This window comes from Gymnogyps californianus, chromosome 1, assembly GCF_018139145.2.
Source record: "Gymnogyps californianus isolate 813 chromosome 1, ASM1813914v2, whole genome shotgun sequence".
Lineage (NCBI taxonomy): Eukaryota > Metazoa > Chordata > Aves > Accipitriformes > Cathartidae > Gymnogyps > Gymnogyps californianus.
In genome coordinates this window covers 134,632,781-134,660,711 of record NC_059471.1, presented here as the reverse complement: position 1 = coordinate 134,660,711, position 27,931 = coordinate 134,632,781, and the positions used below count along the sequence as shown (strand labels likewise).

General features: G+C 48.1%; 2 protein-coding genes across 2 annotated transcripts in view; one reads left to right on the top strand and one right to left on the bottom strand.

Annotated features, from left to right (window-relative positions):
- Positions 1–55: 55 nt before the first annotated feature.
- Positions 56–26,822, top strand: LOC127016090 (alpha-2-macroglobulin-like protein 1). The gene is made up of 35 exons (XM_050896419.1): positions 56–126; positions 2,327–2,513; positions 2,852–3,014; positions 3,777–3,829; positions 4,139–4,159; positions 5,575–5,728; positions 6,152–6,236; positions 6,798–6,918; positions 7,742–7,859; positions 8,963–9,072; positions 9,423–9,593; positions 10,938–11,162; positions 11,293–11,356; positions 11,888–12,033; positions 12,189–12,338; positions 13,210–13,407; positions 14,102–14,189; positions 14,817–14,970; positions 16,818–17,046; positions 17,400–17,523; positions 17,704–17,825; positions 18,254–18,305; positions 18,701–18,784; positions 19,174–19,350; positions 19,663–19,744; positions 20,360–20,516; positions 21,513–21,587; positions 21,795–21,966; positions 22,400–22,614; positions 22,911–23,126; positions 23,529–23,644; positions 24,316–24,406; positions 24,695–24,763; positions 25,974–26,076; positions 26,782–26,822. Exons 1-35 carry the CDS (start codon positions 56–58, stop codon positions 26,820–26,822), a joined length of 4,404 nt encoding a protein of 1,467 aa, XP_050752376.1.
- Positions 24,466–27,931, bottom strand: part of LOC127016101 (alpha-2-macroglobulin-like protein 1) — a 29,011-nt gene continuing 25,545 nt past the window's right edge. Inside the window, exon 35 of the mRNA XM_050896430.1 lies at positions 24,466–24,492. The gene's annotated coding sequence lies outside the window, so the exon portion shown is untranslated. The remainder of the gene's footprint in view (positions 24,493–27,931) is intronic.

Here is a 27,931-nt window from a genome sequence, read left to right as displayed (position 1 = left end):
GGGGGACAGAGGAGAGGCTAAGATTTCCGTGGAGGGATTCAACCTGCAATCAGCTATGTGGAGCATCGCTTTCCTGTGGGGCAGCATCCTTCTCCTGCCTAACACGGCTGGAACGCCTGCAATGCTGTAAGAACCTCAGCTGCTTCGCATACGTGCTCTGGTCTGTGGGGGACTAATCCGGGGGGGGTGGCGATGTGACAGAAACAGGACAGAAGTCCTAAGACCAGGATTGTTTTTCCAGAGAGGCATAATTTCTCATATTCCTAACGTTTCACTTGGTTCTCATGTGCCCTCCCCCCACACTCCCCCTACTACTTGGCTCTCCCTTTAGTGCCTTTGATATAGGCGATGTATTTCTGCAAGGACTCAGGCAAAGCAACTCTGCCAGCTTTCTGCATGTGTTTAATTCTGACCTGCCAACATCTCACATCTCCTACTGTGCTCCAGAATATATTTACTTTTGGGCTATGCTTTTCTCCCCAGAGTCATAGGTCACCATTTAAATCTTTAGCAGACAAAGCTGGGTGCCTTTACAAACCAGGCAAACATAAGCCCAGAGGATCTAATAAGGATGCTCTTTGTAAAGCAGTGTGTTCATTCTGGCTTGGCTGACTGGCTGCTCCCTCCATGCCTTTTCTTAGACCTCTGGCAAGGACAATTCCCAGCACTGCTTCTCTTTATATACTTCATCAGGAATGCAACTCCTGTTCCAGCAGGCACTGCTGTGATACACTGGCTTGTGAACTTGCTCTTGCTTTTTGAAGGCCTTTGCTTTTGCAGCCATGGCATAAGTGCAAATAGAAACATGGCTGTGCTCGAACAGTAGATGTTACAGTGGGAAATACGTCATTGCATTGTAGCTGGGTTCCCTCCTGCCATGTGTGGTATGGCATGCACAAGTCTAGTTTTAAAAATCTTTTCCTGCGCGAGTACAGGCTCTTCGTGTAGGACATGTTCCATAGGCTGACACAGCTCCCACTCAAATGATGCTTTACTGCTACCTGTTTCCCACTGTTACCTCCAGCACGAAGCTTTGCTTTATGGAAATACTGCTTGCTTCAATAGGCTGTCTGCTGTCCTACTTGTATACCAATGTTTTTTGTAGATTCATGAGAAAGTAATCCAACCTGGCTCTTGGGATCCTTGAATGACAGCCTCAGAGATGCTCTCTTGTACTTTTATAGCTCAGAAGGCAAGGGCAAGGGATGAATTGTCAAAGGGATGTAAGAAAATGTTCCAGAGTAAAGGGTCATTAGGGGCAAGGGAGGTATGGGAGGTTCAAGCAGTGAATCTTTAGAGATCATCCCATCCTTTGGCCCAGTGGCAGGGGGTAGGTGCTGTGAGTCAGCTTCAGTAGGAAAATCAAAATGTCATTGTCATCTATTATCAGATCCCCTAATATTAGCAGCAGACAAGCAGCTCAAGGCAGCTTGACAGCACTCAAGTGTGAAAGCACTCAAGGCTCCTGGCCAGCAGGACTTTGACTCCCTCTTGCCAGGATACTGAGCTCCAGCTAAGAACTGCCAGCAGGTCACGTCCCTGCCTCTTGCTGTTCTGATCTTTCCAGGCCCTGCCCTCCTGCTGCTGCAAAACATGCCACTGGCTGAACCTGTCCAGAGGCAGTAAGCAGGAGGAGTCAGTGATAAGAGTTTTCCAACCTGCTTGAAAGTTGGCTTTTCTGTGGTCCTAGTTGCTGTAGTGCAGTATAAGATGAAAAAAAGCAAACAATATGAACAGCTTCTTGGTGTTATCCACAGGCACAGCTATAAAAGTAGCCACAGAGGTGTGAGCATCTGGCATAAGGGAGCAAGGAGGACAGGAGTGTCAGGAGCTGAAAAGAAGATGCTCATGACACTCTGTGCCTGGGACACGAAGTCAGGACATTGAGTCCCATACGCATGGCATTGGTTCTGAGCCCAAGAGTAGCTGATAGGACAGAAAGCAGATAACCAACCAAGAAAACCGATGGTGATATATAGTGTGGTTCAGTGAAAAGGTTGAAGTCTCAGGAAACCTGCAATGTAGCCAAGCTCTGCTGCTGATCCCTTGGGTGACGTGGGGAGGTCTCTTCACCTTATTTTGACTTTCAGTTTTGGAAGCAGTGACTTTATCTTTTTACATGTGCATGCAGCATGTAGTGCAGACTTAGTGTTAATGGCTGCAGTACCTATAGATGAGAAGAATGGTGTGATCTTGTCCCACTGGCAGTGTGACAGTGGAATGAAGAGACCAGAAGTCTTATTAGGAAGTTCCCAAATCCTATGGTCAAAACCTATCCTCTTAGAAAATCAGTTTCGCCTGACTTTTTTTTTTTCTTTTTTAATAGAAATTATGCCGTGGCAATACCATCCCAGCTCTACTACCCCTTCTCAGAGACAATGTGCCTCCAGCTCAGCAGAAAGCAAGCAGTCCCGATCCATGTGACAGTAACCTTGCAAAGCAGAGCTGGGAATGAGACTCTGATCACTCGGTCCATCTCTCAGCTCACCTTCTTTCATTGCACAAGCTTCCAGGTGAGGAAGATATTTTCAAGGGTTGTCAGTAGGGTGGATAGTGCAAGAGTTCTGCTCTTGCTGGGCAGGAAGGCAAAGAATTGTGTATTCCCATGGGCGCATCTTAATCGGGCACTGAATCTTCTGCTTCAGCCTGTATACGTCTGCCAGTGTCCTTCCTGCTGTATAGCCCCACTGGTATTTCACTCTTCTAGAAAACATTCTGAAAAGTACTGTGAGGTCTTTCAGGGCAAGAAGAACTGGAGCAATATAAAAGCAGTATTATAATCGTTATTCCGAAAGCCTGGGGATCCATGACTGTGATCCACCCTGAATGATAGTTACAACTATGCCTGCAGGTCCCTCCTCCCGTTGGAAACCCTGATGAAGTGGCTTTTATTGTTATCACAGTCCTGGAAGCCAACTCAGAGTTTCAGAAGAAACAGAAAGTCCTAATCAAGCACGCAGACAAGAAGACTTTTATCCAGACAGACAAACCTGTGTACAAACCTGGACAGATTGGTATGGACAGAATGCCGTGTATTGTGCGAGAAAGAGTGGTCGTCAGGCCACAAAATATGGGGTAGCCTCTAGCGCTTGGAGCGGGGCCTGGTCTGCAAGGGAGATGGGTCACAGGCTTCATCTCCCTTCTAGGCTTTGAGGGATTTAGGGATACCGCTCTCCTACGTCAGCATGGCGCATGTTTTCTCCAGTACTAGCCGTACTCAGACAGCATGCCAGTGTGAACAGGGCTTGTGTGTTTTGGCTGATGCGTGAGAAAAGGTTCGGACACCACTGTGATTCATGATTGCTCCAGTCAAAGCCACGATAGTCTGTCAGTGCCCTAAATCCCTCTCTCTCCCACAGACTTCATCAGACGAGGATCACGGTCCTGCAGGCCCCATCACTGCCCTAGCACAGCTCAGGTCACCACAGGTTACAGCTGTTTGCCCCATGCCTCTCCACCCTTTCCACTGGCATGACCTTCACTGCAGGCAAGACTGAGTGCATCACCACAGGTCCAATGTCCAGAAAAATGCTGTTTCTCACCAGCACAGCCAGCCTTCCCAGAAACTCCACACTGCCTCTCCTACCACTTTTTTTCTAGCAGACTGCCAGCTTGTAGCAGGGCTTTGAGCATAGGCCCAGGAGTGGATGGCTCTAGCTGCTGCCCACATCCTCTCAGTGAAGCACATGGGCACGTCTTTCTTAGCCATCCATTCTTATTATTATTAACAGACTTGATTTCATTTCAGCCAGTCCTGTTTTTCTTTTGCTCTATAGTCAAGTTGCGAATTGTAACCTTGGATCAGAACTTTATTGCCAGCAGTGAAATGGTAAGTCAAGAGGGGAGAAACCTTAATGTCTGAAAATGCTATGGGCTGCCTCCATGACTTCTGGATCAGTGCTTGGCCAGCTAGGTGATCCGTCTGTGGATAGCTAGTCTCAGTGTTGCTTTTAGTGCTTACAAACAGCGTTGGGCACCACCTGCAGCGCAGGAGCTGCTCATGATGTTGGGTCACGGGCAGTCCCTGGGACTTGCTTAGGGAAGACTCATGGATGGCTGGGGGATAAAAAATGCCAGGGAGGTGGATGGTAACTTACCTGAAAGCATCCCACCAGTAACTGTTATTTCCTTCCCACAGCACCGCCTGGTGGAACTGAAGGTAAAGCACCTACTTTATTGAAAGTGGTGATCTCTTCTCACCTTGGGGAAGACACAGGTTTGGAGATGATGGTGGGGAAATATGCATGCAGAAAGCCAGTTTCCTCAGAATGAATGGGAACAGTCCTCGACCTCTTGCCTTTCCTGCCTTTAGTATCCACACAAGTTTGGCAGTGCAGTGTCACGATACCGATCACACAGGAGTCTCTGCAGTAAATGATGGGTGCCACTAAAAACCAGTCCAGCAAACTTTTCTAGAGTGGTCACAGGACTTTTAGTCCCTCTAGCCTGTGAATTGAAGATTTGTGAAAATCCTGACATTTCTTTAAGGAGACTTTTGTATTTAACATACAGAAAATAAAAGTTTGACTGGTTAGTGTTGTGGCTACACAGCTAAAGAAATGTCCTAAAGTCGCTTTCAGGATATTGTTCTTAAAATCAGTTAGTTTAGTTTCAATATTGTAAGTAAAATATGGACTGCAATCACCTGAGCTGAGAAAAGATACCTGAAAGCAGTGGGGAGTTTGTAATAACCCATGCAGAGAGGTCACAGTTCCAACTAGCAATCGGCAGTAGCTAATGCGCGTTTGCATGCCATACCCACCAAACAATCAATACATAAACACATGGTTTCTGAGACACCTATGCAATGCTTTATGCCAGTTTATACAAACATAGTACTCTGATCCAGCTTCATCCTTTCAAACAACAGTTCCCACTTGTTCCGTATGTTTATAAAGCACCGATCAACTCATTGCTAAGTCCTTCCTGGCTGGGCAGTGTGACTGTAGCCAGAGTTCTGCATCTTGCCCTCCCAAGAACCAGCAGTGGGAGAACACTGTCCGTCATGGACTGACCGTGACAGTCAACAAAGACTCCAAATGCCCTTGCATCCCAGGTCTTTATATCCTCCTTTCTATACTGGGCCTTATGGTTCCCTACATGAAGTCCTGGACTCATTTCCCTAGACTTTGCTGGGGATTCAAGACATTGGACTCCCCAGTAATTACTCCCAGGTAGCTCATGCCTTAGGCAGCATGTACTGTCAGGATTGACGCTCTCCACAGTGACCTGGGCGCTATGCCAGCTCAGATCACCACGGGGGTCTCTAAGAGGGATCACCTCTATCTCTTAGTGAGACAGACAGGCAGTAAACCACAGTTTTGCAGCAGTCAGTGAGATGGCGGTGCCACCAGAGAGCAATAATATGATAGATTGACCTTGTCAATGAGACAGGGAGAAAAGCCCTATCCTCTTTGAGCTCGGACTCACCTGAGCACTGGTAGCTGTGTCATAGACCTGTGCTCTCAGGACAAGAGGATATGTGCTCAGATCATGCTGTGGTAGCTTGGACATCCTGCAAAAACCTCTCTTTTTACACTGGGAAATAACTACTCTCTACTACTGCCTATGCAGGACCCCAAAGGGAACCGAATTGCACAGTGGCTGAATGTTACACCTGTGGGAGGCATTGTGGATCTGTCCTTCCCTCTGGCTGCAGAAGCACCGGTTGGAGAGTATACCATCAAAATGCCTGACCGCACAAATACCTTCAGGGTAGAGGAGTATGGTAAGAGTCTCAGGGAGCTGACGGCAGCAGAGAAAGATGTATTGCCTCCAGTCCTGCTCTCTCACACAGAGCTGAATGGGCCATGCAGCTGTGAACAGCTGTGCTAGCACCTGAGATGTCCAACTGCCTGCCAGTAGGTGTAATCACTGGCTTTCACTCAGGCCCCCTGGCTTTCTCCTCCCCCATGTCCTGAGGATGGATTGAGGCACTGTCCCACAGCTGTGCTCTGGGAAGGAGACTAAGGCTGTCTACTCCCACCACACTCTCCCGGTGGGGCTGCTGGTGCATTGCTACCAGGGCCTATGCTGGTAGTCAGGGAATGAAAAGAGAGATTTCTTTTCTGTGAACAACCATTTGGGGAGCACTGGAACAAATGAGCTCTCTCTATTCTCACTGAATTATATTTCTCTTGCTTTCACACAGTGCTGCCCAAGTTCAGTGTCTCCATCCAGATGCCTCAGGTGGTCACCATCTTGGAGGAGAACTTCTGTCTCCGCGTCTGTGGCATGTGAGCTGACTTATCGTGGCAGAAGGTGCATTCTTACTGGTTTGGAAACTGCACAGCTATCAATAACTGCGCTCAAAATGGCCTCTGCCAAACCTACCCCCACCTCAAAGTCTGGTACCCTGGCATCCTTTGCTAAGGAATTCTTTTGGACTCTCACCTTTCTCCATATTCTCTCTCCCTATTTCTTTCTCTGTGAGTTCAAAAGTGTGGCATTGGATCCCCTCAGTGGGGCATGTGCCCTACAATACAGTACCTCTGCTGCATTGATTAGTGCCAGTATGGAAGGAATAATGACTCAACTTGCGGCCAGCACAATGTCCCCTAGCACTGCCTGGTGGGACTAGCGTTGACTTGGAGAGAACTCACCCACCACTGCCTTCTGTCTCAATCTGATGAAATCATTTTAACTTCTTGGCCTCTGCTGAGCTCATGAACCATGAAGATACTGCAGGCTGCTGGGTTGTATAGCTGCAAACCACAGGCTAAAGCTGATATTATTCATCCTTGAGCCAGTGTTTCCATATATGAGTGTAAGTAAGTCCTCTCTGCTATGTTTGCCAGGTACACGTATGGGAAACCAGTCCAAGGTAGAGTGAAGGCTGTGGTGTGCCGTAAACATATCCGCTATAATTGGAAGTCTTCCAAAGCCAAGCGCAGTATTTGTAAGGATTACACTGGCGAGGTGAGCCCATGGGACATCCACTCCTCTTGCAAAAGAGAGGAACAGGGGCAAAGAGAGGGAAGAATGCTAAAGAAGGAAGGTGTGGCACAGACATTAGCTATTGAAGCAGCATGCTCTTTGTTTGGGGATGAATGACTAATAGGTCCTTAACTCCCCACTGCAGCAATCTTAGCCCCTCTCAGTGATTTCTCTAGCTGCACTTAGATGCACTCAAAGGAAGAAGCATCTGTAGGCAAGCTAACCATTGCAGATATGCCTACAAAACAGATATTGCAACAGGTTAATAAAAAATACAAACACTGTCCACATGATTCACTTCCACTGGATGCTTTTTAGCACCACCTTTTAATCTGGTGTAAACACCTATGTGCTGTTTCCCAGAAACAGCTGTTTTGGAGACACAGAAATTACCTCTTACATCTAAGCAAGCAATTGCAGTTCAGCACAGACTTTACTCATTCATCTCTAGGGTTGAATGAATGTATCTATATTTATTTACATATTTTTAAGTAACCCAGCACATATCTTAAAGATAAATCCTACCCTAGCAGGAGAAATCATGTTATTAGGGAGAAATGACAACTCACGTTTGCTACTGGCCCATGAGTGAGTGTGTAAAGATGAGAGACGCGTGAAACAGCATCTCCTATTAGTGACTGCTCCACAGAAAAGAAGTATGTTTCATGCCAGTATGGGAGTTGCTCCTTTAACTCAAGTGTCTTAGTCATGTACTTTTAGACTTTGGGGCCTTGGGTTTGATCTGCACTGCAGAAGGGATTAATGCATTCATGATTAGTTAACAGATACAATTTCACATCCCCAGACAAATGAGGACGGCTGCTTTGCCACTGAGGTGAATATTAAGATCTACCACCAGAAGCGTGGCGACAATCATGATTTCAACCTGGAAGCTGTGGCTTTTCTGAAAGAAAGTGGAACAGGTAGCAAAAACTGTTTCTACACTTCGTGGAAAATCTTTCACTTTACACTCATACAACATGGTTGTCTTTGAGTTTTCATCTGTAAGACTTCTTATGGATCCTTGTATCTTCCCATCGAACCACTGGAGCTTTCTGCACTGGCTCCTATGGGGTCAAGTGTTCAGAGGGTTTTGTCTTCCCTGGGGGCACCATGGCAGCATCGATGTTCTTGTGTACCGTACCACCCAGGTCCGACTCATGCAGGACACATGAGTTCTCCCAGTTGCAGGATGGGCTTTACCAGTATACTTGCTCCTCCACAAGCTTTTGTGGCCAGTCCAGCTCTGACAGTCACCTTGGTTTGGCAGAGATGGGCAAGAGCTACTTTTTCTCATCTTCTAGTCACAGTAGAAATGTGCACAGAGGTGGGCCTGGCCAGGTTCTTTTGTTCTTAAACCATTCTTTAGGAAAGTCCATTGGAATGAGGAGATACTCAGAGCAATCAGTGATAACCAAGGCCCTGACTGTGTACTGTTAATAGCTCCTCGTCAGATTTATCTCCACATCCCAAATAGGGAGACGAGGCTACTTGTCCGGAGCTACTGTTAAATATCCCATAGTGTAAGGTTTCCTCTCTTCTTACAAAATTTTACGAACCCTCCCTTACAAGAAAATGTTTTGCAGCCCCTTGCTGAAATCAGTGACCCACATTCACTTAGCAAACAACTGCAGTGATTTCAGATGGGCACCACATGACAAGACAGCAGACTGTAAACTAATGATGTGGTGAAGGCAAGGAAAAATGTTGCCTTCTAGTGACTCTGCTGTGAGAATGGGAAGAGAATGGAAGTGGACAATTATGAGTAGGACCGTCTTAAACAAAGTCAGAAAGAGCATTTGAGAACTGTCTGGCAGAGACCTCCTGGTGGACTGCTGTCATCCTAGCAGGTCAGAATGTAGGAGGTACTATTGCTGAGTGTGTGTGTTAAATGACTCCTGAAATTACATGGAGAAACCACAATCCCCTATGAGTGATAGTCCATCCCTTACGTCAGTCCATCCCATCTTGCTGCCTTTGCTTAGATGCATGATACTCACCTGCATGCACCTCCTGTCTTTCCTAGGGATGGAGTTCAACACCACTGAAAACTGCAAGGTCACTTTTGATATCACAACTCTCCAATTCTGGGGAACAAGCTACTACTATCAGCAAGGAGCTCCCTACTATGGAAATGTAAGTGAACAGGGCAGAAACATGCAAAGCCCAGCAGCTGGGCCTAAGGGGATGGCAGGCACAGAAGTACTGAGAGGTCCCCCTGCTCTGAGCTGCCCAAAGCTGCTAGCACAGCCCTCTGTCCCAGTCTCTCCTTTGACATCTCTGCCAAGAGGTAATCCAAAGGTGTGACCACAGGATAGGTGCATGGCTTTGCCAGGTGAGATGGTTGCTGCATAAATGGGGAGGGGCTGGAGTTAGAGTTCACACTGAGAGTCCCTTTGCAGAGAGAGGAACTGGGACTTCTACTGGGAGGTACATTTTCAATCCCGAGGCCTCCAATTCTCTGACTCTTCTCTGCATCATTACAGCTGGAACTCAAAAGTGCCAATGGGACACACCTGAAGAACAAGGAGGTGATTCTTACAGTGTCCTATGGTAGCAGGAAGCAGACCAAGACCTACTTCACAGATGACACTGGGATGGCCTCTTTCACCTTAGAGACGTCAGCATGGGACAACAGCAGTAAAGTTCTACTACAGGTTAAGCCCAATAATTACACTGGATTTGGCTAGCACTAAGCAATGCATCCCTTAGACCTGTAGTCTATATCATTGTCTCAGTATAGCCAGGGAGATGGAGGCATGGAGCAGTGAAATGACAGATCTAGGGCAAGAGAAACAGCCCATAGCAGAGCCAGCATTCTGGCCCCTGGTGCCACACACAGTCCCTGAGCAGTCAGGAGACATGATGAGAGATGAGGCAGTGGACAGAGGCCCCATGAAGTTGTGACTGAGGTCTACCTACATAGCACCTCTGTCTGAGGTGGAAAGGGCTTTGTGGGACTGGGCAGGGACAGAGAGCAAAGGAAGAACTCCCACATGGTATGGAACAAGAAGATAGGAAAGGAGCTAGGGAAGAAGCATCTGAAAATGTATATGGAGAAGAAAATGTCAGTGACCAGTTTGCATTATGTTTCCTCATAGCATAAAAGTTAGGAGAAACCTGGGGTATAAGAGGTAGAAAACTTAGGAGAGAAAGAAGGAAGGCTAGTAAGGAACTAGTTGCTGCAAGCCAATCTGGAGCAGAGCAGGTAACCAGGATGTAAGGAGCTAAAGAGGGATGCCGCCAACAGGGAATTGACAGAGAAAAGCTTGCATCTGCTTTCCCATGAACAAGGAAGGCTCTCTTGTCTGGCTGTAGGGGTAGGTTTCTAATACCTGTCCTATCTAAACTTCAAGGTCAAGGCACCTTGAGGCAAGACCTGTCTCTTTATCAGAGTGCATACAGTGTCTTAGATGATGGATCTTGACCTTGCTGGAAGTCCACGACATGTTAATATCATAGTCTCAGTGCAGATAGGTCATAAGTTAAAGATGAGCAAGGCTATTGATCTTCAGTTGTCCCCTCTCACCTCTACCCTATGGATCAGGGAAAGTGCTAAAAGAAATACAGTGTGCGAGTGGAATAACACTGAACAGTGAAATACATTATCAGGGCAGATCCATGCTGATACCTTCCCCACACGTACCAGACAGAAGCAAAGGGTTCAGTGGTTTGATCCAGGGACTAATAAGCCACTCTACACAGTCTAACAATCATCTGGCTTGCTCCCGGGGTAGCAGCAGCATTGCAGAAGTTCAGGCTCTAGCCCAAGCCCTAGTAGTATGCATCTCCCTGCCTCCTGTTTAGGCACGAGTTACCCCAGAGCGCGGTGGAGTGGGCAATGCCAAGATCCACAGAAGGGGGCTGACTGAGCTTGGCTTAGGTGGAAATAGACACCTTACCCTGGGAGAGTTCAGAGCCCACTGTCCAGTCAGTCTTGATTTTGGCGTGGGGAGAGCTGTAAGAAATCTTGACACCGAGCCACCTTTTCTGTGCCACAGGCAAAGACCCAGCCGGAGGACTTAAGCGGTCGAAATGTGAGGGTGTCTTATGGCACTGCATCCCTCACACTGAGGGCCTTCTACTCTTCCAGCCCCAGCTCTGTGAGGATCCAGCCAGTACAGGCAACGCTGCCCTGCGGGGAGGTGCAGCAGGTCACTGTGCATTATCACATCCTAGCCACAGAGCTGGAGGATGGGGCTGCCAGAGCAGACTTCTACCACCTGGTGAGTGCAGGGCAGTGCTGGCAACGAGGTCAGCTTTGCAACAAGTCTGTGTCAGCACAGGGCCCTTTGCTGGCCCAGAGACATGGAGCAGAGGCGTTATCAACCCTTTACTCTGTTTATTACCCTTTAGGTTTTGGCCAGAGGATCCCTTGTGCATCATGGCCAAACAACAGTACTCCTTGATCCACCATTAGGTAAGAGCATCTAAATACCAGGAACAGATTAAGGACCCAATAGGAAAGCCCTTCCAGCCTAAATGGGGAAGGAGAGAAGAGAGATCTGAGACCAACAGGTAACAACAGAGTTGGCACAAAAAATCAAGAGGAAATGGCAAATATGCTATCTCTCTTCTGTCTTTTAATTTCCCTAATTTTTTTTTTTCTGATCAAATGATGAAATTGTCAGAGTTCATCTGCCAAGCAGGAATTATCAGAGACCTCCAAGAAAACTCACAGAATCTTTTTGCTGGACTCAGGTGGAAAGTCATTTCTCTTCCAAGTGCACACTGTTGCCAAGATCCCTCATGTTGTAAGGTCACTGCTACAAAATGGCACTAACCTACATCCTGGTCTAGCTGTGGCCTCCCCAGAAGCAAGGCGGAATAGTTTTTATCCAAGTAACTGTACAAAAGTATTATAGAGGATGAGCATGTTGCTGCTGTAATCCTTGGAGACAGACTTCCTTGCCTCTTCCTATACTTGTTCTATTTCTCCTTCTTCTTTCAGGTCAGTATAGTGGGGCTTTCAATGTCACTCTGCCCATTGACCTCATTTCACCCATGGCTACTCTCTTTGTTTACACTGCCTTCCCTGAGGGACAAGTGGCAGCTGACATCTTCAGTCTGAAAGTCTCCAAGTGCTTCAGGAACCATGTAAGTAGCGCACAAAACGTAAGGGGGCAGATAGGCTGGAGGGTAGCTAATTAACTGCAAATTGGCAATAGATATCCAGCAGAATCCAGTAGCCACAGTCTCCCCTTTCCTTCCTCTGTCAATGTCTTCAGTCCCTCTTTCTTCTACTGTTTCAGGTGAAGCTTGGCTTCTCAGACACAGTGGCTCTCCCAGGATCGGCTGTCCATCTCCATTTGCAGGCTGCACCAGGCTCCCTATGTAGCATCCGTGCGATAGACCAGAGCGTCCTTCTCCTGAGGCCAGAGGCTGAGCTATCCAGGGATAGTGTGAGTCACTTTAGTGCTGAGCCTTGCTAATATTGGAGAGATGCCTTTTGAGTATCATCTGGTTGCAGGCACTGGTTAATAAGGCACAGTGGCTATACCAACAAGTACTTGAATGGGGACAGGACATGGCTTAGAGAGAAAAAATGAAGGCCAACATCAAACACCAGTCAAAATTTCCAGTCTCTATGGAGGGATCTAATACAATAACCCACTGTCATCCCCAAGTACAGCCCAAAGTCACATCCTTGTTAAACTTAGAGTGCTTTGCCACAGTGGCAACCAGATGGCAAGAGACTTCCAGCTTCTGAACCAATTCATGACAGCTCTCTGGAAAAAAAGAGTTATGTTAAAAAAAATGCCCAGTGTGTGATAGGCTCCATGTCTTTGTTCCAGCTCACATGAACCAGACAGTCCTTCCATTCACAGACTGGACTGTAAGTGGTGCCTTGGCAGTGGAAGGGTCCCATTTTTCCTCTAGACCTGGGATGCATTGGGTCTAAGGACCCTTGAATTGCCTCTTGACACTGTCTTGGTGGATCCAGGATGTGCCTTCAGTCAGACAAGAAGCTATCTAATGACTCTTACAGGGAAGGTGGCCCCACTGTATGCCTTGAGCTCACAGGTACAATCTATGAGCTAGAAGTGGCCACAGCTATGCAGCTGTCCCCCAGAGGGGTTCGTGTTCATCTCTGGTGCTATGCATCTAAAACTTGTGGAGGCCCTCCATGAAACTCAAAAACCTTTGGGGCTGGGCTTTTGTGGCAGGCCAGATCCAAGCTCTGCCTCTGCGGTCACAGAAAATCTCTGGATAGAAGTGAAAAACTTCCCACCTCTCACACTGGCCTGTACTGTTTTCATTCTCTGTCTACAGGTGTACAATATGTTCAGCTATTCTCAGGAGCACCCCAGCACCCTCACAGACTCTTACAGTGACTACTGTACTATCCACAAGAGCCCAGGAATCATCAGTTCCCCTCAGACCACCCTTCCGCCAGGAACAATGTCACCATTCATGTACAACAGATACTCTTATGCAGTGTCCCAACCAGATGTTTATGAACTTCTGAAGGTAAATCTAATTTCCATAAAACCTGAAATATCAGAGCTGAGCCTTTTTGTATCCCAGGTCAGCGCTGGGTAGCTTCACAGATTGTCTTCCCTGTAAATGCTGGCAGCTTCAGGTTCTGAATTTGCCAAGCTTCTGAACTAAGAGATCTCTGACACTCCATGCTCCCAGCTTGATAAATTCCCATCAATCAGGCAGATCCCTAGAATCCAGCTCCCCGTTTATCCCAAGCTCAAGACCCTCAGACTTTCTAGGGGTTGGAAAGGAGAGGGGAGTGTCAGCCTGAGTCAGAGAAAATTGGAGGTTGAAAAACCAAAGCACCTGAGAGAAAAGGGAGACTGGGGAAAGGAGGTAAAGAATAATAGAAAAGAATAGCAGGTGAAAGATAACAAGTCTGTGTTCAGGTGGGCAGCAAACTGTGGTGCCAAAATAATGACTTTGTGTGTGGGCATGCACATGCAAGTGGTCACCCCCACAATCCTGACTGGAGAGACCCTCCTTTGGCGTGAGGGGCCAGGACCGGGCTTTGGGAGCAGGGTGGTTCTGCATTCTCTCCCTGTATAAATTCACAGGTCAGGCTGAGGTGCAACAACACAGGGTGGCTGATACGCTGGGAGGCGGGGGCAGAGACAGACCTTCAGACACATCACCCCCTTGACTGAAATCTACCTTCTTTTCTTCCCCTTCTTTCCTCCAGAATTCAGGTCTAACATTTTTAACCAGCCTTAAAATCAAGTCTCCAATTGAATGCCGCACTCAGACCACTTTCTACTACGACTACATGTGTACATCTCGATTTATCCTGTTTCTTTGGAAATCAGGGGTAACATACAGGCTACACAAGGGCAGCTGAACATGCAGTCTGCTGAGGAACTGGGGATGGCTTCCAGAGATTAGTGGGAGGTTGCACAGGAGACGTGCACTACAGAAAGAGGGGAAAGGTCCTGATGTGTGTGTGTCCAGTGCAGTGGGGGGGCGGAGGGGTGGCTGCATAGGAAGAACCTGCTTGGAAGCTTCTGCTGGCAGGCAGGAAGATAATATGGTCAAGGGAAGAAATGAGGCAGCTGTCTCAGGAAGGAACATTTGTTTCTAAGACTAGGAAAGGTCTTGCTGGAAACCAGAGAATGAGCCAAGATTGGCACTGGGCAGTATCTAGGCCTTTCTGCAGGGGTTGAGAGCAAAAGTGTGAGCAGGTAGAGTTCCTCATGGGGGAGCACACACATACTGGAATCCACATGGTCTTCTGGGTTGTCTCGTGGAAGACAATATTGAAGTAGGTTGAGGACATCTTGGAGAGGACAAGGGGATCGGAGTGGGAGTGGGAGGGATGGAGAGCTGAGCTTTTCCCAGCTGAACTCTATCCTGATTTCACAGTTGCTCTGCCTTTGAATGAATGCTTGTATTCCCAATAGCTTATGGCGAGCTGGCAGACTTGGACAACTTGGACCCAGAAACAGATGCTGCTGTTGAACGTGCTGAGTCAGAGCACGTTGAGCTGGGTAGCGAGGCAGGGCCAGTACGTACCTGGTTTCCAGAGACATTCATCTGGACTCTGGTTCCCATCAAGTGAGTAATTATGGGCTGTGGCCCCACATGGATCCAGACCTCCTACCAGCCACAGCAGAGAGGGAATGGGCAGGAGAAGAGCCAGGGCATTATTGCCTTCTGTGCCCACAAAGAAAAGGGAGGTGTGAAGAAGTGGATAAGGACAATGGAGGTTTGGTTCAGTTCCTGGCTCTGCTTGAGATTTTTCCAAATGATCCCGGGGAACTTAAAATCACAGACTCCTATAGAAGCGAAGAGGCCTCCAAAGGTCTGTAGCTCAACATCCTGCACAAGGCAGGTCCAGTTAGATCAGGTTGTAGTCAAGTTCTCTGTATCTCCAAGGATGGAGATTCCACAGACTATCTGGCCACCTGTTCCAGTGTTTGACCATCCTCATGGTATTTTTTTTTTCTTATCTTAAGTCAGAAGTTCTCATGTTCCAACTTGTGTCTGTTACCTTTCATCCTATCAATATGCACCTTAGAAGAGACTGGTTCCATTGTCTCTACAGCTTCCCAATAGGTAGCTTTAGAAAGCTGAAAGATCTCCCCCTAAAGTTTGAAACCCCCAGTTCTTTCAGCCATTCCTTCTACATCAAATGTCCCAGCCCTCTGACCATCTTGGTAGTCCTGCACTGGATGCATTCAAGTATGTCAGTATCTTCCTTATACTGGAAGGCAAAAATGGGACACAGACTCCAGATGTGGTCCTACAATGGAGGAACACAGGGGAAAAATAACTTTTCTCAACCCAGTGGCTACAGTCTTCTTAATACAGTCTAGAAGTAGATGGCCTTCATTGCTGTAAGGGCACATGAGGTGTCTCATGCTTAGCTTGTTATCCACCAGGACCCCCACCTCTTTTTCTGCAAAGTTGCTTACTAGCCAGTCACTGCCTAGCCTGTACTGTTGCATGGTATTATTCCATCCCAGATACAGAATTTACCCATTTTCAAGCCCATTTTTCCAGATTGTCAAGGTTCTTCTTAATAGCAACCTTTCCCTCCAGCATATCAGGAACCCCTCCCCAACAAGGTATAGTCTGCTAATACACAGCAAGATTAGTCTGCTAATCTTGCTGAGGATGTCCTCTCTCCTATTATCCAGGTCATTAATAAAGCCATTAAGCAGTATGGGCCCAAGTATCAGTCCCTGAGGGATGCCACAGGTAAACAGCCACCAGCTGGATTTTGTGTCACCAATAACCATCCTTTGTCCCCAATGGTCCAGTGAATTTTCTGCTCACCTTATCATCCACTTGTCCAGTCCACACTAATGTGGCTACAAGGATACTATGGGAGACTGTGTCAAAGGCCTTGCTAAAGTCAGTTTATGCAGCATCCACTGTTCTCCCCTTATTCACAGATCTCAGCATTCTTAATTCTCCCACATGCCAATGTTCTCCATCTGTAAAATAGGATCTCTACATCTCCATCTCATTTGGCTGGATTATGCCCATTTCAGGGCAGGGACCATCTTCTGTTTTGTGTATGCAGATCTGTAAGTGACACTTATAATGATGACTGCCGAGCTGTGGCTGGGAGTTTGGGTGGTAGTGTGGTGGAAGTGTCACACAGTACTCCCTGGCACAAGCTTGGTGTACAACATGGACCCCTGAGAGCTCTGTGTCCCCACACAAAACAAGAATTTGAGGTGCAACACTGTCCAGAAGCAAATTTTGGTTTGTATTTGCCTCTCAGTCCTTCCTTGCCCACCTGTTTGCTATCATTCCCATACCTCTGTCCTACTTCCTAGGAACCCCCTACACCTTCACATGCACTTCCAGTTCATAGTCCTTCTGCATTTGTCTTCCCAAGAGAAATCTTTACAGGGATGGGGACAACCCCTTCCACTCTGTTTTCTCCTCAGTGATTCAGGGGCTGCTGAGATAGCTGTCACAGTACCCGACAGTATCACAGACTGGAGAGCCATGACCTTCTGCACCTCAGAGAGCCATGGGTTTGGAATCTCAGAGACCACCAGCCTGCAGAGCTTCAAGCCCTTCTTTGTGGAACCCACCTTGCCCTACTCTGTCTTCCGGGGAGAGTCATTTCCCCTGAAAGTCAAAGTCTTCAGCTACCTGAAGCAGTGCATGGTGGTGAGTGACTCCCTCCAGGATGGTTTTTGGGCAGGGCGATGTGTGGTAACAGTTCTTCACTGATAGAGACCCAGACAAGGGGCTGCCTCCTCAGGAACTGGGCAAAAGACACCAAGGAAGCTCTTCACAAAGCTCTATGCAGAGCCATCTCTGTCCAGTTTATCCCTCCCCATAAGCTCAACCCTACAGGACTGTAATGTCCATGGGCTGTTGGTGTCCCACAGATATTGCAACAGGGCCATCATCATACTCACCCTGGGCTTCTGGGCTTGACTGACGTTTGGATCAAGGTGCTGAAAGGAAAAACACAGCAGCAGCTCTGTAACCTGAACTCCCTTTTGTTTCACCTCTAGCTCCAGCTTAGCCTAATGGACTCCAGGGATTTTGAATTTGTGCATGCAAATGTCAGGTTCACTGTTTGTCTGTGTCCTGATTCAGCAAAAACGTTTTTCTGGGATGTGAAGGCTACAAAATTAGGTAAGGGGACAAGGGAGGGGCAGGAGTGGGAGGCAGTGGCAGAGCTGCTTGAGGAAACCAGAGGTGGGCTGGAAGGGAGAGTGGCCTATTATGCGAAGTATGAGTGAGCAGCCTTAGGCTGAGCAAACTAAAACGTAGGCATGGATGTGCCAGCTGGACTCTTGATGTTTTGTTCTTTAGGGAAGGTGAATTTCACTGTCACTGCTGAGGCGATGGAGCAGGAAGATGTTTGCACTGAGAGTACAGCTGTTGTGCCGGAGTCTGGAGGGAAGGACACAGTGGTTAAACACCTGCTGGTGAAGGTCAGAGTATGCTTCAGGGTCCGGGTGAGGTCGGAACTGGGTCAGCCTCAAAACAGCCTGGTGGGTGGCTCTGGGAAGGGAGAGTCAGCCAGGCAGGTAGGCACATTTTTCAGGGAGGCTGGTCAAGGAGTGATTCTAAGGGTAGGTTGGGTCGGGGCGTGAGCTGAGCACCTCCACTCGATGGGACAGAGACATCAGAACTGCTTGCTAGCAGGGCAGTGGGGGCAAAGACCATGTAGCAGCTTAGAAACCTGCTTCCCAGTGAAACTTCACTGTTGGCACGCATATCCTTGCTGTCTGCATGAGGCCCTTTGCATGGCCCATGAGGACGGAAAAGGTGCTTGCGGGAAGGTGGGATGCTGCGCAGCTGCTATATCATTTTACTGCTCTCCCTTCTGAGCTGACCAGAGCTGCCTTTTCACCACCAGGCAGAGGGGCTGCTGGAGGAAAAGACCCACACCTCAGTCCTGTGCCCTAAAGGTAGGTGCAGGTACCCCAGACACAGGGACTGTCTTACCACTGGGGCTAAACATGTGCAGAGAGCAAGGAAGCAGTGTGGTGTGTGAACAACTCTAGGACTATCTGGAGGTGCATGGGGAGGGGAAAGTCAGGGATTTTGGAGCTTTTATGGGGAGGCAAAGCCATTCAGCTCTACCCAGTACTACAAGCTCCTGCCAGCACCAAGCCACTGCCTAACCACATCACAGTCACTCATCAGTGGGTGGCCTGATCTCTGTGTCATCCTCTCTTTTGAATACTGATTTCAGCAACTGATGAGGTGATCCCAGCCTTGTTTACACCATCTCCTGGGGATGCCTGTGGGTCTGCCATCTCCCTCCTGCCTGTTGTTGTCCTGATGCTTTTGCCATTTGCAGGAACTTCAGCTTCAGAGACAATCACTTTCACTATGCCAGAGAACATGGTCCTTGGGTCAGAGAGAGCCCACATCTCTTTCTTAGGTGAGATTTAGGGGGGTCTTGGAAAGTAACATTTTTCCCTGCAGGAGTCTTTTGTTCTGGTGCCACCATGTCTGCTTTAGCAAACAGAGTAACAAGAGGGAACGTGTACAGTGAGGTGTGATACTGGGCCCTTATGTCTTCCAGAGAAGCATCCCATCTCTCTTACACAAGTGACACAGAGCCAGATAGATAGACGTATAATTTCACCCAGCCAGGGGAAAGATAGACAAGTACCATATCACTGTTCCTATAGACATTAAAGTCACCCTAGTGTGAGCAGAGGTGAACTGAGACCAGTCTTAGCAGTTTATCTGGAGAATCGGTGAGACCAGAAATTTTTTACATGCAAGAATATGTAAAGCTCCCAAAGGTGCGGTTCTGTCCTACAGGTGACATTTTGGGGACAGCCCTGGACAACATAGATGAGCTCCTCCAGATGTCCAGTGGCTGTGGTGAGCAGAACATGGTTCATTTTGCCCCCAATGTCTTTATCACACGATACCTTAAAGAAACAGGACAACTGACTCCAGAAATCAAACAGAAGGCAATCGGCTATCTGGAAAGCGGTGAGTGGATTTCTGCTCATGTTGGGTTATTAAGCTGGTGATGTCCACTACAGTAGGTTGTGTGGTGGGGATCTCAGCAGAGGCTTGGTGCTGAACAGGATTTGTGCAGCATTACTTGCCTGACACCATGGGAATGACATCAGTGTAAATCAGGCTGCAGTGTCTCAGCTGAACAAGGGGTACACGGCACCCCTCTGAAAGCCCTTTGCTGAGTTCCTCAGAGACAATGATCAGCAAGATTGGCAGGGCAGGTTGTCACCCTGAGAACACGACAGACAGAGCATATTCACTATCCCCAGCCTCTTCCCACAGGATATCAGCGGCAACTCCTGTACAAGCATGCAGACGGCTCATACAGTGCCTTTGGGGAAGGAAATGAGCCAGGGAACACATGGTAAGCAGAGATATCCAGACACAGTTGAGGAACAACAGCTTGACCTGGTCAGGCTCATGCTGGCTTGGATTTTGGTCTGGGGAAACTGAGGGAGCCTGGAGGTGTGGAGTTTTGCACAGAAACTGCTCCTGAGACTTTTTGGAAGAGAACCATGCCAATGAACTGACTTGAGGTACCCCTAAAATTGTTTGTCGTTGGGCACTCCAGCTGAGGTTGATTCTGAAAACTTGGCTGCAAAGACACCTTCTTTCCCAGTTTTCCAGAGTGCTTTGTGCCCAAACAGGACTGGGAAAGGGGTTGAGTGAGCTCACTAAATATCAGCCATCCTGGCTTTAAGTCACACAAGTGCACCCTGTTGGAATTGGCAGAGCTCTCGGGGAAGCACTGAACTGTTGGTGAATTTTTTCTCTCTTGATGCAAATGGATCTGAGCTCAAGCTTCAAGAGCATCTAACTCATGTGCATTGCTTCCAATTCTCCATCTGCGCAGAGGCTCTGGCCTGCTGGTATTTCTCCAGGGATAAGATAGTGGAAGCACAGAGACTCCTGTCTCCTACTGGAGATGGGCATCAGTGACTGGTTCAATTTGATTTTCTTCTCCCTTCCTTGGGTCTAGGCTTACTGCCCTTGTCCTCAAGACCTTCATCCAAGCCAGGGACTTCATCCACATAGATGAGCAGAATATAAAGGATGCTGCCAGTGCCCTGATTAGAAGTCAGACTCCATCTGGCTGCTTCAAGAGTGTGGGAAAGCTCTTCAACAATGGTCTGATGGTATGACATGTCCTGGCTGTTCGTTAGGTACCTCAGAGCTCCTTCACTTTCTGGCCTAATTTGGGTGCCAAGAACAAATGAACCCTACTGCAGGAGGGAGGCTCTGAGGTACCGAAGGTCACCCTTGGGTGACACTCAGGGTTGTGCTTAGTCATGGTGCCACTTTTTCAAGTTATGAATGATGGAGGTTTGCATTCGATGATACGCGCATGGCAACTGAACCAGTGCCCTGCCCTAGCCCCATCTCAAAAGCTAACACATGCCTCAAAAAAAAAAAAAAAGGTTTTCAAGCTCTATGTTATTCCCTTGGTAAACTGGTTTAGCTTCCTTTCCCATTATTGAGCTGCGGTTTCTTCCTTCAGTCTGAGTTTCCCCCTGTACAGAGTCAGTCAGAAATGCAGTGAATGGAGATTGATGGCAGCCACTCATGTGAGATTCACCTTGCCAGGGATGTGCCCTATACCCTCAGAAACACAGCACTTGTGCATACACAGACACACACAGAGTACTACCAAAGTGGATCCAGCAGCATTTCGGGGGACAGGACCTCAGATAATTAATCCTCTAAGTGAAGAGAATGGTACCTTTCACTTCCCCTTGCAAAAGATATCTTTTCTTTTACTCGTCCATACACTTGGCACTTTCCTGGCCCTCAAGTGAGGTGCCACCTTGCAGCAGGGTTGTGGGAACATCACTTTCCCCTGGCACTGAAATCTACTACTGAAAATCTTTTGCAGGGGAGAGGAAAGGGGAATGTGTTCAGCAGAGGGAGGGAATCGGCTACTCAGAGGAACTTGGGGCACTGTGACTGAGAAGCGCTCTGGAAAGCAGGACCTGCAAGAGTAGATACCAGCCCTGGCACTTCCTTAGCAGAAGGAATAGGACCAGCACTGTTGCCTGTGCTGGCTTTTGCTCAGGGAGCAGAAGGCACTGGAAAACTTCTCCCTCTCCCTTCTCACGGCAGCCCTCCTCTTCTCTGTTTTGTGGTGGCTGCAGGGTGCAGTGGAGGAAGGACTGGGGCTGAGCTCCGTGGTCATCATAGCTCTCATACACTCAGGGATGCCACGCTCCGTGAGTATCAGCAGCAGGGACGGCCTGCGTGTGCAGCCTCTCAGCAGGCAGTGCACTGGCGCTCTGCCTTTGTGCGCACGGGGGTACATTACCAGTTTTCTCCCCATGTGTCCTGTCCCTGTTTCCACCCTCCTCTGCACACGTTAAGGCTGCATTCCCTCCCCATACACCCTGCCAGCAACTGATGTGCTTTCAGTTGTATCCTAGGACCCAGTTGTGTGGAAAGCTCTGAAATGTATACAGGACCTGGTCAATGCTGATACTGGCAGTTCCAACCTCTACAGCCTGGCACTAGCCGCAAACGCCTTTGCAGTAGCAGGTGATAAGGCCCTCAGGCAGAAAATCCTCAAAAGATTGGACCAGGCCGCCATAATATCAGGTACCAAAGACTGTGGGGCAGGAGAGAGGGCCATTGGCAGAACTGTGTGGAGATCCCAGGGCTGAACGACCAAGGGAATGGAGGGCAGGAGTGGGGGCCACTGGCAGAGCTCTGTGGGGAGCCCAAGGCTTGGATAGCCTCTGTTTGCCAAGCTATATCCATACTGTGAGACAGACTTTCTCTATGGATGATCTCACAGTCCTGATCTCCCAGTCATCCAAACCAGGGGAGCTTTATGGATGTTGTAGAGCTCCTTCCTAGGCCTAGGTTTTTCCTGGGAAAAGAAGGGTGTGGGGGGCAAACAGGGAGATATGCACCCATGTCTTGTCCTAATGTACATGTTCACTCAGTACCTAGGCACAGGGGCTGAGCAGGACTCCAAGGTCATTAGATACAGCTACACACTCCATAACTGTTCCCACTCCACCTCTAGATGACCAAATATTCTGGAGTCAACAGTCCAAACAGGAAGAAGACTCCCTATATTGGTATCGGGCTCCATCTGTTGATGTGGAATTAACATCTCATATCCTCATGGCTCACCTTTCAAAGTCAAGTTTGTCTTCAGATGAAATCAGAAAGGCATCCCAGATTGTGTCTTGGCTCACCAAGCAGCAGAACCCTTATGGAGGCTTTGCTTCAACCCAGGTAATCCCCTTGAGCCATCATCAGCAGACAACCTGCCATCAGCTATGGTTTGTGAGAGCAATGGGTTCTAGCGCAGCCCATAGTAAAAAAGAAAAAAAGTTGTATGGATTTACAGTTCCTGGGAGTTGGGAAAAGGTGAATATTTGTATTCCTCTGAGCTAATCCCATGCTAAAAGTCCAAGGGAAAGCTCAACCCTTATTGTGCTGTAGCTGCAGTACGAGGGAGGGAAAGGCTAAGGACTGGGCATGCACAGGAAGCAGGATCCTATTTTCCCAATGTGTGTCTCTTTCCTCAGGACACAGTGGTTGCTCTGGAAGCCCTAGCCCTGTATGCAACCAAGACCTTCAGCAAGGATGGCCCTGATCTTCAGGCTTCTCTCTCCTCTGAGGGTTTCAGCCAAAACATCCGAGTAGACAACACCAATCGCCTCCTACTGCAGACAGTTGAGCTGCCAGCCATTCCTGGAGATTATACTGTGCGTGTGCAGGGCCATGGGTGCCTCTTCCTGCAGGTAAGCCCAGCCAGGGAGAAAAGGTTTGTCTGGGGAAAAGCCTTGAAAGCCAGGGGACCTCTCACCTTGCTACTTAGCCAACACTGAAAACAGACTGCTGCAGTGACTTGCAAGAATCTGGGCTTCAAGGCTGGTAGGAGTAGCTGGGATCCAACAGGAAGGGAATAGCAATTCCCCAAATGAAATCTGGATCATCTCCACCCAGTCAGAGCTGCACCTCTCCTCCAAGAAGTCCAGTAAACACCACCAGGAGCAGTGCACTAGCAGAACTTCCGCTTCCTCCACATAGTTTTCTCTTACACCAGTGCAAGACAGCAAACAGCAGCCAAACACTAGACAAGGATACTCTCCAGCAAAAAAAGCCCTGCTATTCTCTGCCAACTACCTTTTCTGTCCTGGCAGGCCATTCTGCGGTACCACATCCCTCCACCGAGGAGCGACGTCACCTTTGCTGTATCTGTGCAGACAGAGTGCATCGCACCCAACGCCACCCAGTTCCCTGTCACCATTCATGCTCGGTAGGAGACACTCAGTTGCCCCTTGCCTCCCCTGTGCTAAGAGGCTTCTGGCACCACACCAGTCTCTTGATGGCCAGGATTCCCCTTCACTCATGAAGTCCAAGTGCTAAGATGTTCCCATTCATTTAACTATGCTCTCCTCAGCTAAGTACAAGGTACAAGGCCCCAGAGGGATGGCTCAGGCTATAGTCTTATCTCATTATCATGCCAGTCACTACAAGTTCTCCCAAAGTCTATGGGTCTCACACCCTTCTAGGATTAGGTCTCAAAACACTAGTGATGTGAAGGTCCTGTGGGACTGACTGCTGACACTTATTCCTAAGTCTTCCCTCCTCTGCTCCTGGTTGACTGTCACACCACTCTCCTCTGCTGTACCCCTGCCTGACTTGGGACAGAACTGCCAAGAGAGCAGGCGGAGGATGTGATATTCCCTGTCATGCCTAGAGAAGGTAACTCCAGAAGCCTTCCAAGGAATTTATTCTCCTTGGCTCAGCACAATTAAAGAGAGATCAGGGGAAGCACAAAGATTTATTACAGTACAGGAACAGGTATGCTTACAGAAGAAACACTGGAAGGAAAGGCAGATTCCTCCACCTGAGTACCAAAGCTGGGCTGGAGTATCTGGAGATCATGGCTCAGAAAGTAACATTAGTGCTGGGTTCCTGCTGCAGCTACACAGGGAACCGTGTGTCCACCAACATGGTCCTGATCCAAGTGGAGCTGCTGTCTGGATACAGCCCCGTGGCAGGTTCACTGGAAGAGGTGAGACTGGGAGTTTGTGTCCAGCTGGGATGGGAACAGTGATGGATGTCCATCAGGCAGGATTGTATGCAGAACTGTGATCATTCCTGTGGGCAGAGAAACACAGTTCTTTTCTTCCCAAGAAATCTTTATACCCAAAGTCTCTTCCAGGCCGCACCTTGCCTTCCCCTACCCCAAGGGCTTCCTTGGCCATGTGAACATTTTGCCCATTGTCTCATAAGGACAAATATCCCTGAATATTTCTGCTTTCTGTTAGAGTCTTTCTGACTTTTTCACCCCTATTTTCAGCTAAAGAAAATGCCTTTAGTGAAGAAAGTTGAAAGCGAAGCTGACCGAGTCGTTCTCTACTTGGAGGAAGTGAGTGGAATTTAGGCTAACATCATCATTAAAAGGACTATGGACTGGCAGATAGCTTTTAGCTTACTCTTGTATCTTGGTTCCATTAGTATTTTAAGTATCCAGAGCTGTTGTTCCTGCATACCAGCCACATTTGCTGACCTGGAGAAGTGTGTTGTGTTAGCCTGCAGTAGTTCAGCTGTAGAGCCTGTATACAGGGCCACTTAACTTGAGTGAAATGAGGCTAACTCTGATGTTAAGCCTACATCTGTTGGCACTGTTCAGAGACTGTTGCAAGTCCATACACAGTGTCTGATTAGGACTGGGGAGTAGTAGTAGGATCCATCTAGTAAATTCAAGAGAGCCTGAATTCTTAGAAAGCTCTTACGCAGCCTGAATGTAGTAGGGAGCATCCAAGATGATTGCTCATGGAGTTTGCCAAGAACACTCAAAATTAAACCAGATGGTTGTGTGAGCAGTAGTGCTTGCTCCACAGCCTCATTAATCAACAGATTAACAACCATTCCAGCCTTTCTCTAGCTACATGCATACTTAAACAGCACCAGAAACAAGACCTGGCATGAATTTAAAAACTTCAGAATTTCCAAGAAGCACTTCTACATTTCTATGATTTTTTATCCCCAGTTGTCAATAAGCAGAGCTAAGCTAGCCTCATAGTAAGTGGGTTATTGTCATGTGGATGCATTAGACTTGCAGAGATGCTGCTTTCGTTATATCTACAGCACAGAGAAAGATTTCAGCTCAGGCTGCCAGGTAGCACAAGGTGGAACCCAATCAACAGCAGGTCAGGTAACTACCACCATCCAGCAGATGTTCATCCACACCTTGCATTTGTTTGCTTTAAGGGCTGTGTAAGACCGGAGAATAAGAGCTGATATAATGGGACTGTGTATAAGAGTAGCCACTGAGGCAAGATGCATGAAGAAGCTCAGAGCAGAGCTGGATGGGAATGTGGGATTGGTTGGGAACACTAGTGCTACTTTTAGATACCTAATGCACATTGACTCTGTGGGTTTGATGTCTCTTATGAGCTGAGTTAAATTTGGTGACCAAAAATGTGAGATGGCCACAGAATGTAAAAGATATTTCTGAGACGGACTGGAAAGCAGAACAGATCTGTCACAGTGGTGAGGTCTCCATGGAGCCTGAGTGGGAGCAGGTCTTACAGGACTTTGGTTCTGGCTGTAATCCTTGCATCTCTTGGTCTTAGCTGACTAGACAGCCTCACACCTACACGTTGCTGGTGCAGCAGGACATGCAAGTGAAGGATCGTAAGCCAGCTAATATCAAGGTCTACGATTACTACATGCCAGGTGAGCTCAGATGCTGTACTGCAGAAACCACCACTGGAAAGAAATTTTCTGAAGTTGTCAAGTCTAAGACAATACCATCCCTGACATGTTTATCTAACTGCCCCTTAGAAGCTCCCTAGTGATGGACTTACTTACCCTCTTGGGTTTCAAAATGGTAGATCCTTCTTTCTCTGGTCCCAGAACTTGCAAGCTTGAAGTTGGCATGTGGATCCACTTAGGGTCTAACTCTCCCAACAAGACGGGAGCAAGGAGCTCAGAGCTGTCCTTTTGTACACTTATTTAGTGGGAGGCAGCAAAGGCAGAGGGACTATAGTGAGGGGATGGCTTAGAAGAGTGAGGGCCCCTTTAGAAGAATGACACTTAAAACAACTTGTCCTCTGTTCTCTGGGGTCCCTAGTGGGAGGAAAAGCTAGAAATGTGTCAGGGATTGCTATTGCTTCAGAAAATGAGGAATCCATAACTGTAATGGAGCTGTTTGGGACTTACAGCTTCAAAAGATCGCAAGCCCCATGACTTGGGTGAATCTGGACTAGCTGCACACAGAGTCTTTGACACCTACCAGTGGTTTCATGTGTCACAGCGGAGGGGAGTCATGGCCTGTAAGCTGAGGGAATGCCTCTCCTAGAAACAGAGGCACAATGCTGGGTTGCTTTAGTGAGTTTTTGGCAAGTATATCTCACCAGCACTTTTTTTCTCGTCTTCCAGAAGAAACTACAGTGATGAGCTACAGTGCCCCATGCGAGTGAGGTGAGGGCCCAACACCTCTTTTGTCATCACAGGCATGGTCCTGAAGAGTATGGAGAGGGAGGGAGATGTGGGCAAGGGCCCTTGGTCAAGAAACTGGCCAGACTGCAGGTTCAGGGTAGGAAGTGATTAGCAATGCTAAGTAAGGGTGAGTTCCTGTAGCCCAGTGGTTAAACTGAGGGAAAGGGAGAACTGAAGTGGAAGATTTGAGGTGCCCAGCTCATGACAGAGTTGGAGGTATGTTACAGAAAACAAGGGCTGCCTGTCCCGAGTCCTACCACCAGTCCTGGCATTTTGCATCAAATATACTTTCCTCAAGTCAACACAGTTCCTTTTCCTGGCACTTCCCCTGCAGTTCCACAGCCCTCCAGCCCTGCACACGCAACACGCCACGTTCACCTTTACTGCAGGGCCTGACTCCTTTTCAGTGCCAAGGCTTTCACAGTCTCAGCCTGGTTTATAATCCATGCTAGGGAATGGGCACCTGCCCATCCTCTTTCCAGGCTGGGCAAAGGCAAAGCTTGAACTTGACCAGTGCCTGCTCCTGTTCTGAACTTTGCTTGCATCTGCATGCTTGCTTGCCCACAGCCCACAAGATGGAGAAAAATACCTGCTTCATGAATCACCTGTGGGAGGCACACAGCCCTGCCCTGGGGTGCCTGCCACAAGCCCCACACTTTTAGTGGAGATTCTGCCATAGGCTTTGTATGGGTAGAGTCAGAGAGAGACCTGTCCTTCATGGCTTGGCAGTCTCGTTTGGTCACAAGGTGCAAAAAAAACCCCTGAGTTCCCAGTGGTTAGTTTTAATACTTCAGGAACACAGATTTTTTTGTCCTTTGTTGTCTTCACAGGAACAGGGACAGACCCATCCTCTGCAGTCTCTGTCCGTCAGTCCTTTGTCACCGCTGCCAACAGCCACCACATGGAGATGAGAAGCAAAGAGAAAATACTTGAAATTTCCTGCTGAGCAGTTAGTTTCCGAAAGGCTCAGACTGTGCCTGGCATCTTATTAAAACTCATGAGACTAGAACTGTCTGTTTGAGTGATTATTCAGGTTTACGGTTTTTCTCCCAAACCAGGAAAATTGCATTTAAGAGCACCTGGGAAAAAT